We start from the raw sequence: 14,802 nt of genomic DNA, 5'->3' as shown, positions 1-14,802 counted from the left end.
TTTATCCATCAAATAAATGCTGTTCTTTTGTATCACGGTTTCCACAAAATATTAACTAGCATAACTATTTTCAACATTGATAATAATAATAAATGTTTCTTGAGCATCAAATCAGCATATTAGAATGTTTTCTGAAGGATCATGTGACACTGAAGACTGGAGTAATGATGCTGAAAATTCAGCTTTACCATCACAGGAATAAATTACATTTTAAAATATATTCAAATAGAAAAAGAAAAAAAACATTTTAAATTGAAAAATGACTATTTTGATCTTGGCGAGAATAAGGGACTTCTTTCAAAACTATTAAAAAATCGTGCCGACTCCAAACTTTTAAACGGTAGTGTATAACAGAGACTTTCTGTAAAGATTCCTTCTCCATGATGCGTCTCACCTCAAACAGATGCTGATGTGAAAGATTGTTCCGGGGGTTCAGCTCAAAGATCAGCACATGATTGACACCCGCCTGCCTCCAGCCATAAGTGTTAATCCCCAAGAGAAAGAGAAACTGAATCAAAAGGAAACCGCCGCGGTAGATGCGCACCAGTGGCCAGATGTTCTGATTACGAATGAAAAAAGCACCTGAGAGGGAAAGATCAGTCACACAGTTGTATAAATTACTGCACTGTTCTATCATGAATGTATATTAGCAGAAAGGCTGGAATTTATACACTGGATAAGATAAAGATAAACAGGTATAGTTGGTATGTTGGTCTGAGTGTGCAACAAGGCTAAAAACTGTACCAGTAAGGACGAAGGCGACCGCCAGGACCATGAAGATCCCACAATACAGTCCCACACGGAAGGTGGTCCAGGCAGGTGCAGGCTGAGGTTGAGGAAAAAACAGACTTGATCAATGCAATAACCTTCAGGAACACAAGTAATGCATCCCAGTGCAGCTTTTCTATTATGCATTATTATTTAACTTTGCATTAGCAATTGCACAATGGCAAATATTAAAATAATGGTATATTTTAAGCCATGGCAACTTAACATTTCAAGTTGAGTGCATTTAAAAAAAATAATTAAGTAGATGACTTCAACTCAAAAAACCTAGATGCTTTCAGTTTTACAAGCGCATACATTTTTACACTTACGTCATGCAAAGTACAGGGGGACAAATAAATGATCCCAATTAAATGTAAAGCAGTACTCTATTCCTGCAATATTTTCTACATGATGTTCCAGGCAAAGGTGTATCTCTCCACCCACATTGCCTTTTGCATTATATAGTTCCTGAGGATTTACACAACTGTTACTGACCTAGAACTAAAAGTACTGCATGAAAAGAGACAGCAGATAATTTTTTCACATATTTTTCTTGGCTATCATGCTATTTTTTGATGCTATCATGCTAAGTATGTTTGTTGTTTCCTACTGGTTTTGCTTGAGTGTTTTGTATTTATCACTAAAATATTCTACACAGACTTCATTGAAAGTCACTTTGGCATATAAAATATCTTCGATTCAGACAATATTAAACGTTAATCAAATATTTAATACAGAACACTTAACCTTCATGTTCTTTTGGCCAGACTTTACAGTCCCAGAGACTTCAGTAATGTATGTGTAAAAAATAATAATAACAGTCAATAACCTCTTATTTTTAATTAAAATTATATTATTCATTATATAAAGCGATCAAGTCTCTTCAGAAAATTTGGACTAAACCGCTCAATTCATATGGATTAGTTTTACAATCTCTTTATGAACTTATTGAAGCGTCAAAGTTGTAGTTGCGTAGCTGTCAATGGAGGGACAAAAAACTCTCAGATTTCAACAAAAAGATCTTCATTTGTGTTCCGAAGATGAACGAAAGTCTTACGGGTTTGGAATGACATGAGGGTGAGTAAATGGTGACAGAATTTTCATTTTTGGGCGAATTAACCCTTTAAAGGCATTGAAGATGAACAAATAGCATCCAGTCGATGGTCTGAGGTGGGCAATCACTAGGTTACACAATTTCTGTGTTTGCATATGCGAGTTTCTTTTGTCACCTGTGCTGCTCCAAGAGGTGGAACCCTCAGCCTCTTCATGGCCTTCTGACGGTCACCGCCTTCCAGCTCTGTGGTCACCAGAGCCTAGGCACACAAGGGTCAAAGGTCAGACAGCACACTTTAGTTTGAGCATTTCTGACTTTAAGCTTCATTCTAATGCACTCTAGGGGTTTAAGCATCACTTACAGCAGCTACGGGAGTGTACAGTAACACCATCACAATCTGATTATCTTACGAGCAGGAAGTCAAAAGTCTAAACGTGGAGACAGGCAGTCTACCTCGGTCTCAGAGATGAGCTGTGTGATCTTCTTACAGGTGTAGAATGGAGCCACCTCCACGTGAGCCACACGCCAATCGGCTCCACGCTGTGTATCCAGAATCTTATCATGTTTCTTCAGAATCTTACGGAATCCAGTGAAATTCAGATTCTGTATGAGGTTTGGGTAAATCAGAATATGAAATTAAGTTACACATCTAACAACACAGAGAAAAGAGCAATCCTCTTTTTGTATATGTTGAGACATGTCTACTCATTTATTTATTATTGCTATTTTCCACAATTTAGGATAATGTAATAAAATAATTTGATATTTTAGAGAAAAGTCATGAAAACAAATGAATATTCCAGCTCTTCGCTCTGGACATCTGGTGCATCCTGGGATATTTTGTATGTAGTAACTGTATTAAAGCAGTTCACATGTATGCTGGATACCTGTTGGCTACTTTCCCTTCACTATCCATTTAAAATTCACTTTGTAAAGAAATTCACATGTAAGCACAACCAATATTTGGGTATGAAATTTATTTAAAGAATTTAATCGTAAACCTTCAGATCAGGGTTTCCCAACCCTGGGAACTGATTCATGAGTTAATGAAAATAATTTTTATTTAAAATAAAATAATTTTTATGTAAATAAAATATTTTTTAAATATAAACAAATCAAAACAAAACACTAAAAAAAGATGAAATATTTTATTGGTTTACCTGCATGTCACGTAAACAAACATCAGAGAACCGTAAACATGTGAATGTGTAATTAAATTGGCCAAAGAGGTTTCAAACCTCCATTTTTTGACTGACAAAAAATTCGGAAATCCCTGCGTTAAAATCATGAAAAACACAAATTAAGTCTTCGTTTCCAAACTGATGGAAGGCTAAAGAAATATGTGCAAAAAATAATATGGAACTACGTATAACATTTGTAAAGTGCACAGGAATGAAGATAAAATTAATGAAAACCCCAGCTGAAAAGAGCAGCATATGTTGAGCTGTGAGTGCACGAGCAGTGGTCTCATCAACAGAAAAAAAAAAAAAAGAAAAAAGTGTCACCAGAACCAGTCGGGGAAAAGGTCAACGTTCAGAAGAGGAGACGAACAACAACCAAAACATGCCAAATGTCAGACCTGGTAGTTCTGCAGGAGAATGAGGCTGAGGTAGAACTCGCTGAAGGCCAGCTGCAGGTCTTTGATGTTGCGATGTTTGTTGCGCTCCTTGTTGGACAAAGGCAACACCATTTTGCGGCGACTGCGCAGCCCTGGAGCGTTGCTCTCTCGCTGGGCATCCAGAGACGTCTGCAGCTCATTCTGCAAAGTTGCGAATCGCCGCTGCGCCTCAGCCAGTTTCTCTGTGAAGATCCAAAAAGAGAAGGAAATATTAATAATTACGCCTTATTGATGATTATTATTTTATTCGATGTATGGTCTTTGAGAGCAAACAAAAAAACCTGGGTGTACACCAGGACATAAAAAGACGATCTTAAAATGTATTAAGAACTTTTCAACTATGTCTATTGAGAGACATAAAGCCTGCTTGGCTTACAACCCTGCAATGAGATGCACCAGAATCCATTTTGCATGATAAATAAATCCCTCATTGTACCCATCAACTGGAAAGTAAAGCAGACAGATTTCCTGTCGGAGATGAGCTTCTTCCTGTAAGGGTGATATCTCAGACAGCATTATCCGCGCTGGCCTGTGTCCCAGCACAGTTTGGTGAACAGGAGCCTGCTCGACCCATCTCACTTTCAGAGGAAGGAAATGGGTATTAGGTTCAACAAGTAAATACTGGGAGCGTATGGGCTATAACCCTCAGCGAGAGACGGCAGAGTCCAGGCTGAAAAGGAGAATGAGAGCTGCCACACTTTGTATCTACAAAGCTAATTTGTCCACTTTCTCAGGGATTTCTTCTAGAACTGCCAACTGGTCCCAAAACTAAAAAATTATAAATTAAAAAGTTATCATTTTAAAAGCATTTGTAAAAAAATTGTTTTATTGTTGATATAATTTTATATTATTTATAGTATTTTTATGTGTATATTATTCAAAAAACATTATTTATTTATTTATGTTTACACAAAAATGTAACATTTTTTTCCTTAAATGTTCTGGTTTTCTTTACAAGAACAGCTGAAAATTTGGGTAACACTTTACAATAAGGTTTTATTTGTTAACATTAACAACATTTGTTAACATGAATGAAAAATATTTCTACAGCATTTATTAATCTCAGGTAATGTTAATTTCAACATTTACATGATTAAAATCAAAAGCTGTATCTGTTAGCATTAGTTAATGAACCTGAACTAACATGAACTAACTAACAATGAATTAGTATTTTTATTAATTAAATGTTAACAAAGATGAATAAGTACTGTAACAAATGTATTCCTTATTGCTAGTTAGTATTAGTTAATGCATTAACTAACCTTTAATGGAACATTATTGTAAAGGGCTACCAAAATTTTCAGAAACACTAGCTGAAAAATATGGCAAAACATTTCAACCAATTTTTACTGATGCAACCAAGGCAATCACAGGTCAAAACCTGATTTATGTTCGCCAGCTTAAAAGCTGACAAGTGGACAAATAGAATTTGCAAACAAATGCCACAGAATTTTTTTTCAAAGCCTTAAAAATGCATGACTATAATAATATTAATAATAAAAAAGTAAGATATAGCACTAGCTGATATACGGGAATGTCCAGAATAAACATTGGCTGTGAATAGAAGACGTGTCCTAGGATCAAATGAACGGCACAACCTCGTTTTCTTTCATGCCAATTTAAATAGTTGTCTATAATAGTCTGTGCTTCTGCAGGCTGAACGTGGCTAAGATTGTGCTAAGAATTTATGTGCTTAGCAGATCTCGTCCACTGGGACAAAGACTGTATGTACTGAAGGTTTAGAAGCTATGTTGTTAATTCAGGACGACTCAGGGGGGAGGCAGGGGTCTCGGCCATAACACAGTCCGGGTCAACTAGACAGAATTAGTTATAGTGCAGTAACAGCGGCTGCCATCCTAATATGAATTTCAGTTTCTAATTCATCAAATTTGAGAATGCCTTGCATATCACTACATAAACCTTGAAAACAGGTCTGTGTATGCATGGACAACATTATCTGCAGAATGACATCGTATATTGGCTAAATTAGCATTTATGTTTTATTTTGTACTACTTTCTAGTGAAGGAAACTTTATCTTATTTTGTCCTTTTGGAATAACACATGGATGTTTTTCCACAAGGGCAAAATAAGATAAAGTATAGGGTCTTTTCCAGCTTAGGCCGGGCAACTTGATTAGAGTTTATTTTGGTCCGACCGTCAAACCTGCGGCACCGAGGGAGTGAATGATTTTCAGTGGCAACTGGAGGATAAAAAAACTAAACCAAGATTATAAGCAGAATGAATGCTTTCCTTTCATGTTAAATTATTAATGTGCATCTGCGTCTTTGTTTCAGAATAAATGCTGATCCCTCTGTCACGTCTCATTTTGAGATTTTAATTTTGAGCAGAATTACCTATTTTTATATTCTCATTTAGGATGCGTGCTAACAATGCATCAACATGCAAACAAAGCATTAATCTCATGCTTTCAATTTATGTCGGTTCTATCCAATAACCAGCCACTAGAGGCAGTAGAGATCAGACATTCTTTTTTGCCCTGAAGTCAATGCAACAACACAGCTTATGTTGCAGTGTGCATTTATTATCAGTCCAAACATAGTCTATTCCCCTTGACGCAAGTTACACCGACTATGGCAGGCATTGCATATTACATCATGTTCCCAAATTGTGCTGTACACCCTGACCTCATGCACAGGGAATCCCTTGACAGCATTTAACAGGCCGCTGCAGTTTAACCACACACAGTAAAGTTTGTTTCCACTTGTGCCATTTATGGGTTACAGAGAGAATGCAATAATAGCAGCCAAACAGTTAGTATTATTAAAAGTTAACTATTAACGATGGTTAATGCTGAAAAAAGCTCTCTTGTAATCCTCAAAAAAGTTATACGACTGATTGATGGATACATGTACTTTTTGTGGAGAGATTGTTAATTAATGTATGCACTACCATTAAGAGAAATTAATCATTTCAAGGAAATTAATATTTTTATTCAGCAAGGATGCATTAAATTGATCAAAAGTGACAGTAAAGATTTTTATATTATTACAAAAAAAAAATCTGTTACAATGAACGGTGTTCTTTTGAACTTCATATTCATCAAATAATCCTGAATTTTTTTTATCAAGGTTTCCACAAAAATATTAAGCAGCACAGCTTCTTTCAACATTGATAATAATAAAGAATGTTTCTTGAGAACCAAATCAGCATTTTAGAATGATTTCTGAAGGATCATGTGTCTGAAGTAATAATGCTGAAAATTCAGCTTTGCCATCATAAATTACATTTATTAAAATAGACAACAGTTATTTTAATATATAAAATACAGTTTTCATGGCATGCATAGAAAACAATACCTGAATAGAACGTGTTGATCTTGGAAAGCTCCTTTTCGCATGTCTGAAAAAACTTCTCCTCAAACTTGGCATAGTACCTTTTGACGGTGTCTTCATCTGTGACTGAAAGAGAAAAAATACAAAGGCGTAAATCTATGTTCATTTTCATATTCAGCAGTGGGCACTAATCCACTCACACTAGAGATATCCACATTACCATTCACAGCTTCATCTTTATACTGACTCTTCAAGGCCAGAGCGAGTTATAAAACAAGTGCTTTGAGCTTTAAACAACAAGTCTAAATTCCAGATTTCAAATGCAATATAAGCATGTTTGTTAAAATGTACACAATAAAAGTTTATACATGTTCAATGTTTAAATATGTTTTACAGTGCAGCTGTCTGTCTATTTCGGTCTGCTGTCTTTTTAAATTCAAATATGACAATTAAAACAACTGATTGGCTACTGATTCCAAGATATTTTACATCTATATTGTGCATAGTACCTGTCACTTGTCCATTTATGTAACACTTTAAAAATCAGCAAAAGGGTTATATAAATAAAACTTACTATGAAATGTATTCATCCATTTGCTCCATTTGAAGTTATCTGTACTGTTCACACAAGTACGAGGCATCTACTCACTTTGGCTAAACAGAAATCTGTCCCTTTGCAAAATCAAACATTGACAAATAAGAGAGCCCGACACTGTGTGACAGGGGTGCAAAACTCAGTTCCTGGAGGGCCACAGCCCTGCAGAGTTTAGCTTTAACCCTAATTAAATACACCTGACACGGCTTATCAAGTTGTTCAGGCTGGTTTGAAATCTGCAGGTATGTGTGTTGGAACAGGGTTGGAACTAAACTTTGCAGGGCTGTGACCCTCCAGGAATGCACCCCTGCATGATATAGAGCTGATACAGGGCAATTTGTTATGATTGCATCATCCATGACTTCTATAACATGATGCACTTCATATTATGTGTGACACAATACCAGCTTCAGGGCCCAGTTGCATAAACATAGCCATTATGTTAAGACAGTGTCTTAACATCTAGTATGACCCACTAGCAGTTAGTCAAGGGGCAGTCAGTCTTTCTTTTCTGTATCATATTAGACCAATCTACGCTTTTATGTAACTGACATAAAAAAAGTTATAAACAGTCTTTGAAAAAGAAAAAAAATAACTGACTTGTAAATGTCTTAGCGGTTTATTCAACCAACCACAGATTGCATCTATCATTGTTACTGTCCAAAGCTAGGGATAGACTTATTCATAGATCCAGTCAAAGATATATTTTAGTAATTTCTGGTTTAAATTGAGATCCCCTTCCCTTTATAACTCACTTATCCTCTGCTATTCCAAAATCAAGTGTCATATTTATACTGACCAAATAGCATCTTGAAACCGAGAGCATCTTGAAAAACAACATTTTTGTTCTCAGTGACCCAAAATTAAAAAAGTTTGACAACATTTATTTCAGAAGCATTTTGGCTGTAGACCAGTGTTATTAGAGTCTTGAAAATACTGTTTCAGTCTTTCTACTTCAAAATTGCATGTTTTACAAGATTCTTTGTATTTGGGAAATTTACTAGCAATTTCTGAGTGAAACATCTTTCCACACCAATTTTGTTTCCAATGTGCTTTAGAAGATTGACAACAAAGAGAGAGAGAAATGACCCAGGGTGAACTCTGACCCCTTGCGTCTCTCTGTGTGATGTATAGCAAAGACAGAAAGAGTAATTCTCTACAACCTTGGACACCTGTGCTATTCTCCTAACAGACACATTCAGCCCACATATAACTACAACGCAACTTTACCACATTTCCAGTGTTCAGCACCACGTTCCTGGTGCTGCACAATTCATCCATGCATGTTATTCTAAAGAATAAAAGTTTGTGGTAACACTTTATTTTAAGGTGACGTAGTCACACGTTACTACAAGTACTTACTATAGTAATAACAGTAAATTATGCATAATTACAAGTAACTAACCCTAAACCAACCGTAACTCTATATAGTAAGTACATGTAATTAATTACTCAGTACTTATTTGAGGAAGTACAATGTAACTATATCCCTTTAAAATAAAGTATAACCAAGTCTTCCATCAAAATGTAGCAGTCTACAAACATGTAACGACTGAAACTCCTTGTCTTTTCTGCTGATGATACCAAGGCTGTGTGGGCAGGGATAAATAATAAAAACATATAACATCCACAATCCAATCAAATCCCTATGGATAAAATCCATTTTCCACTGAATATTCCGTGCCACAAATGTGTCACATCACAAAAATTACATAAGCCATACAGTTTTATGTAACTTTTAACAATATGGCAAGAAAATGTAAACAAATAGCACAGATTGTTAAAAGTAAAGCATGTATACTCATTATGTTTTTGTTGTCACAGTAACAGAAGAAGCCATGTGTAATGTCTTTCCTTCTTCCTGCTGTTTACCACGACAGCCCTCAGTAGCCTTATGCCTCTGTCATGACCCGGACACAAAGGAGCATGACTTCATTAAGAGATTGACTTCAGAGAGGAGAAAAAGACCACACTGTAACATGTGCTATGTCATGTCTATATTGATTCTTGCCATTTTGTACATATGCAAACTCAATAAAGATGCAAGTGTGTGTGTATCAGTATCAACAACAATCAAACCCACCACCTTGGTGTCACTAGAGCCATGCTCTACCAAGAATTGGGTTGCAAATGGGCGGAAAATGTCCGGTAAATTTTCGGAAACTTTCCATGTGAAATTAAGCTGCATGGGGAATTTTGGAAATATTCCAATTTGGAATCTTGATGGTAATTTAGGGGAATTAAAGGAAAATCATTGGAAATTTGGGTAATTTGTTAAAACTATAATTTACAAACAGAAATATACATTTAGTTTGGTCATTCAGACATGCATATAAACTAATACAAATTAAAAAATATGACATTTTTGACTTTGATTTATTTGTCAGTAGAACTTTAGTCGATTATTTCATTGAACAACAAAAAGCATGAATGTTGAATAAAATAAATGTATCATACATCATTTGGATTGGTGTGCTGTATTGGTGTCCGGAAGTGGGGGGGTGGGGGGGAGTTTACAAAAAAAATCTGGTGAGATTAATTATTTTGATTAAGGCCTCTCTCAGATGAGGGAACGCCGGGGTTAGCTATCAAGAATGGGTAAAGTCAAGTGTTCTCGGATCAAGCATTTACTGTAGAAGACGTAGGCTACTTTTAGCAATGGGCGAGATTGTAGGGCACGAAAATATAGTATCGGCCCCCAGAATGAACAAGGCGGTAGTGGTGTTTCTAAAAGATGAAAACTTTATAAACAGCCTTGTTGAAAAAGGAATTGTTGTTTCTGATACCCTGGTGCAAGTAATGCCTTTGCGCACATAGGGTTACCATTTCAAATGCGCCGCCATTTATTTCCAATGAGCAAATTATAAAAGAACTGAGTCGCTTTGGAAAGTTTGCTGGATCCATTAAAATGGTGCCGCTTGGGTGTAAAAACGCAGCATTAAAACATGTGATGTCTTTTCAAAGACAATTATTCATGTTTTTAAATGCGCAATCTAAGGAATTGGATATCTCGTTTCGCATTCAACAAGGGGACAGTTCCTATATGATTTTTGCAACGACAGATAGTTTGCGTTCTTTTGTATGCGGTGATTTAGGACATAAGAAGTTCACATGCCCGCATAAGAAACAATCAGAAAATGAAAAGAACGAAGGAAATAATGATGAGCAAACAGCGAAAAAAAGAAAGTCAAGACAAAGAAAAACGGCCCATAGTTGTAAAGGAGGTAGGCCTAATGATTCCAGAAAACAAAACAAAAGATAAACGGGGTTAATGATAAGGATTCGGAGGCTACGGTTTCGGCAGGTGAACCCACAGACTGCTTCTCCACCCGAGAAGAGTGCTTTAGATCCAAATTCAAGGTCAGAGGTGAGTGAGTTTATTTCATCTATGCAAACTGGTGATAATGCTGTAGGCCCGATTGTTTTGAAGGATGAAGTTGTTGCTGTTAAGGATAAGGAATGTGTTTATGAGGTTTTGAGTCTTAGCGGGTTACAGAATAATGTGCTTGTGGAGAGTGAAAACAGTGATGAAGAACTGATGGAGGATTGTGACAATTGTTCTGAGTTTTCGGAGATTGATTGCAGTCAGTCTTTGGAGGACGTTTATTCTATCGAAGAATTCAATGAGTTTCTGGATTTAACTAAAGGGAAAAAGGTTGATGTTGCTAAATGTTTCCCCGATGTTAAAAGGTTTACAAACATATAGATAAATAAAAGGGGGAAAAAATATTTCCATATTATACATTAATATATCACAATAAAAATAAAAATAAAATAATAAATAAGTACAGAGAGTAGTTTCAAGGGAAATGAGGGTTCAGCACTTGTCCCTCATGTGATGGCAGGAAGACACACACTGCGCTGCCAGGTGAATACACTCTTCTTTCTCTCCCAAAATATAAGACAGTTTGTTTATGAGGCTCGCTTGTTGAAATTGAGGTAAAATCTGTGCTATTTGTGTGAAATAAGTGTCTCTGATGTTTTTATACTTGCTGCACTCGCTGAGGAAGTGCAGCCTGTCCTCTACGACTCCGTCAGGGCAGTGTGAACACAGTCTGAGCTCTCTGGCTCTCCAGCTCTGCTTGTGTCGGCCCGTCTCCACACACAGACTGTGGTCACTAATGCGATACCTTAATTACTAATATTGGTCAGGTATGATGCCAATTTATAATCAGACTTTATTTTGTGGAAGTATTTCAATTTATTTAATTGTGTGACTTTTATCTGCCAATCGTGTATGTATTCTTCTTTGGTTATTTTCCATATTTCTTTTACTTTGGAGTGTTTGAACTGAATTGTTGAATTAAGTTGATGTTTATCCACTAAATATGGAGAGGAAATCTGCCTAATTCTGGCCGGCAACCCAGACTTGGAGCATTTCTGTGAGTTCCCAGGGCGTTCTTGCAGAACTCAAGGTGGAAAATTTCAACAGGGGTTTTGTCCCAGGATTCGTAATTTAATTTCAATTTGGGGCCCCAGATTTCACAGCCGTATAGAAGGATAGGTTTGATGATGCTGTCAAAGATTTTCAGTCCCAGTTTAATGAGTGGGTTAAATTTGAACAGGGGTTTTCTTATACTATAATAAGCCCTACGTGCTTTTTCAGTCTGATCTTTTAATGCAGTGTCAAATTTTCCAGAAGCTGAGATTGCCAGACCCAAATAATTATAACAGGTGACATGATTAAGAATTGTTCCGCCAAGTGTAAATTTATATTTCTTGTCAGCAAGGCGAGGTTTTTTCTGAAAGATCATTATTTTGGACTTCTCCATGTTTATTGGTAAGGCCCAGTCGTTGCTGTACTGTTCTAGAAGTGAGAGGCTTTGATGCAGTCCCTCTTCATGATCATAAGCATACAGGAGGCTTTTGATTTCTCTGCCCTCGAGGGTCAGACCAGGACAAGAGGACTTCTCAAGTGTTGATGCCAATTCATTAATATAGATATTAAATAGAGTCGGGCTGAGGCTGCACCCTTGACAGACTCCTTTAGTTTGACTGAAATAATCAGTACGTTTGTCATTAATCTTAACACCTCATTTGTTCTCAATTGTAAATGTCCTTTATGATGTCATATGTCCTTCCTCCTATGGATTAGTTTTAGGAAAAGTCCATTATGCCATACCAAATCAAAGGCTTTTTTTAAATCAATGAATCAGCCAAATATTTTCCCTTGTTTTGTTTGCTGGACATGTTTTTGTATGAGTGTGTGGAGTGTGTGATGTTCTCTGTTTAGGCATAAATCCAATTTGACAATTGTTAAGAATCTTGTGTTCTAGAATGAACTGGAATCTGTAACTGATGATGGAACAGAAGAGTTTGCCCAGGTTGCTGCTCACTGTGATGCCCCTATAATTATTTGGGTCGTACTTCTCGCCTTGTTCAAAAATTGGTGTAATCAAATTTTCTTTCCAGATCTCAGAAAAAGTGTCCTGATTTTAATGAAAGATTGAATAATTTCAGAATTGCATCTTTCAGTTTGGGGCTGTTGTGTTTCAGCATCTCATTAGATATTAAATCCACGGTATTAAATACATTTTTCATTTTTTAGGGATTTCATCTTGTCTGTCAGTTCATTTAATAATATGGGCTGGTCTAAATGGTTTAGCTGATCTTTTACAGTGCGTTCCAGGTTATATAGTTGGGAGGTCAGATGTTCTTGGGTGAGGGTTGGTTCGTTTTGGGAAAAGAGTTTTCCAAAATGTTCGGTCCAGATGTTTGGGTCATAGATGCAATCTATTTCGGTTCTTTGGATTTATCTAAATTATTCCATAATTCCCAAAAGGAATTCTGATTAACTGCCGCCTCAATCTTATTAAGCTTTGCTTTCATGTGATCAGCTTTTTTCTGTATTAGTAGTGACTTGTATGGTTTAAGGATTTGCCGATATGTGGCTCGTGATTGTTGGTTTGCAGGGTCTCTGTGTTTTTTATTTGATAATGATCGTAATTCTTTTCTTACTTTTTGGCATTCTTTATCAAACCAACCAGCTTTAGCAATTTCTTTTTTACATCTGTATTTTTTTCTTTTTGTCAGGGCTTTTCTGACCACTGTAGAAAAGATTTCAGTTAACTGATGAGTTGCTAAATTGATCGTTTTCTTCTCTTCACTAAATGAAGTAAATAGAAATGAATCTATCATGTTCTGAACCCGAGTGCTGTGGAGCTGAGCTTCATACTGGGCAGGACTGTCTTTACTCCATTTAAATCTGGAGGGGAGGGGGTGCAGTTTAACCTTTTGATCTGAAGGCAGGAGATTCACGGATCTGTTCAAACTGAGGACTATGTGGCTATGGTCTCCCTCTCTCTCTCTCTATCATACCTCCCTTGACAGGCTCACATGAATATAACATTTTCCCTCTGGGTGCCTAGATTTACTAGAACTGACTGTGCTCATGGATCAAGGGATCAGACTGTGTATTGTTTTACCCAAAAAGCCCTGCAGGAAGAGGATTCATCTGCCTTGTCTTTCGGAAACAAAAAAAGCAAATGTTTCTTTTTTCCCCAATTCTTTTCCATTAGGTTACATTGCAAGACCGGCAAGCTCAATTAAGCAAGTACATGATTTTACGTTGCAGAGAACGAGAGAGCAATGCATGTATTGTCCAGGGTGAGCGATATCATCTCACATTAGAGGGCTACTGGTGGCGAGTGTGTGAACACAGCGATTCCTCGACCGACAGCTGAATGACCTCTCCTCATTTTACAATCCATTTAACCGCCTCAATGCTGTTTATCGCCCTCGTCTTGCTGTTTGCATTGTCGCACCGCTGCCAAACATGGGTGTGAGTCCCTTATCTCCCCTCTACATGGTGATCTCAATCATCGCAGTTGAATTAAACTGTACGCCTGGCGGCAATAAAAAGGCGCAGGAAACGCTCTGTTGTTGGAAGCTTTTACGAGGGCCCATCATCCCGAGTAAATTAGAGGGGGTGATTATTCGCTCTCGCTGGCATGCTCTATTAAAAGGCTGAAGTGTGTGGGTGGGATTGCAGCAGGACAGCCGTGCGGCGGAACCCGTTAAGCAGGAACGATGCATGCTGGGAAAGAGACACAAAGTGAAAACATGAAACGTAACACATAAAAGCCTCTTACAGCCATCCGTTCCCCTCCCCCCTCCCCCTGCCCCCTTGCTAAGTTCAACCAGACCCTCAGAGATGAAGGAGAACTCTTGTAGCAGCCCCAGTCTCAGTCTCCACCAGCTCTCTCGTCCCCCAAGCCACAATTAGCCCAGCCAATCAGGAAGCTTATAGGATTGGGAGATGATTAGCAATGCACATTATTGAGTCTGATACACCCAGAGCACCCTCCATGTAAATAACATGTATAAAAGCAAAGTAAGCACGAGGGAGAAGCTCTTTCGAGGTCTCAGTCTAGACTCATTCATCAGAGAGCAGCTCAGCACATTTAGAGTGTAAATCTTGGTTTCTGTAGGGTTGGGGGCGGGGGTTGCGGGATTCCCGGCAGCATCCAGACC

At 37.4% G+C, this 14,802-nt stretch overlaps 1 protein-coding gene across 1 annotated transcript in view; it reads right to left on the bottom strand.

Annotated features, from left to right (window-relative positions):
• Positions 1–14,802, bottom strand: part of xpr1a (xenotropic and polytropic retrovirus receptor 1a) — a 69,061-nt gene that overhangs the window by 11,805 nt on the left and 42,454 nt on the right. Inside the window, exons 3-8 of the mRNA XM_056259644.1 lie at positions 6,759–6,860; positions 3,402–3,622; positions 2,276–2,425; positions 1,998–2,081; positions 745–826; positions 395–582 (exon numbers count right to left, since the gene is read on the bottom strand). Coding sequence (XP_056115619.1) covers positions 395–582; positions 745–826; positions 1,998–2,081; positions 2,276–2,425; positions 3,402–3,622; positions 6,759–6,860 — 827 coding nt within the window. The remainder of the gene's footprint in view (positions 1–394; positions 583–744; positions 827–1,997; positions 2,082–2,275; positions 2,426–3,401; positions 3,623–6,758; positions 6,861–14,802) is intronic.

This window comes from Rhinichthys klamathensis, unplaced genomic scaffold (genome assembly GCF_029890125.1).
Source record: "Rhinichthys klamathensis goyatoka isolate OS25496 unplaced genomic scaffold, OSU_Roscu_1.1 h1tg000169l_1, whole genome shotgun sequence".
Classification (NCBI taxonomy): Eukaryota; Metazoa; Chordata; class Actinopteri; order Cypriniformes; family Leuciscidae; genus Rhinichthys; species Rhinichthys klamathensis.
Note: the sequence above shows the minus strand (reverse complement) of the source record. Positions and strands in the feature narration are given on the sequence as shown.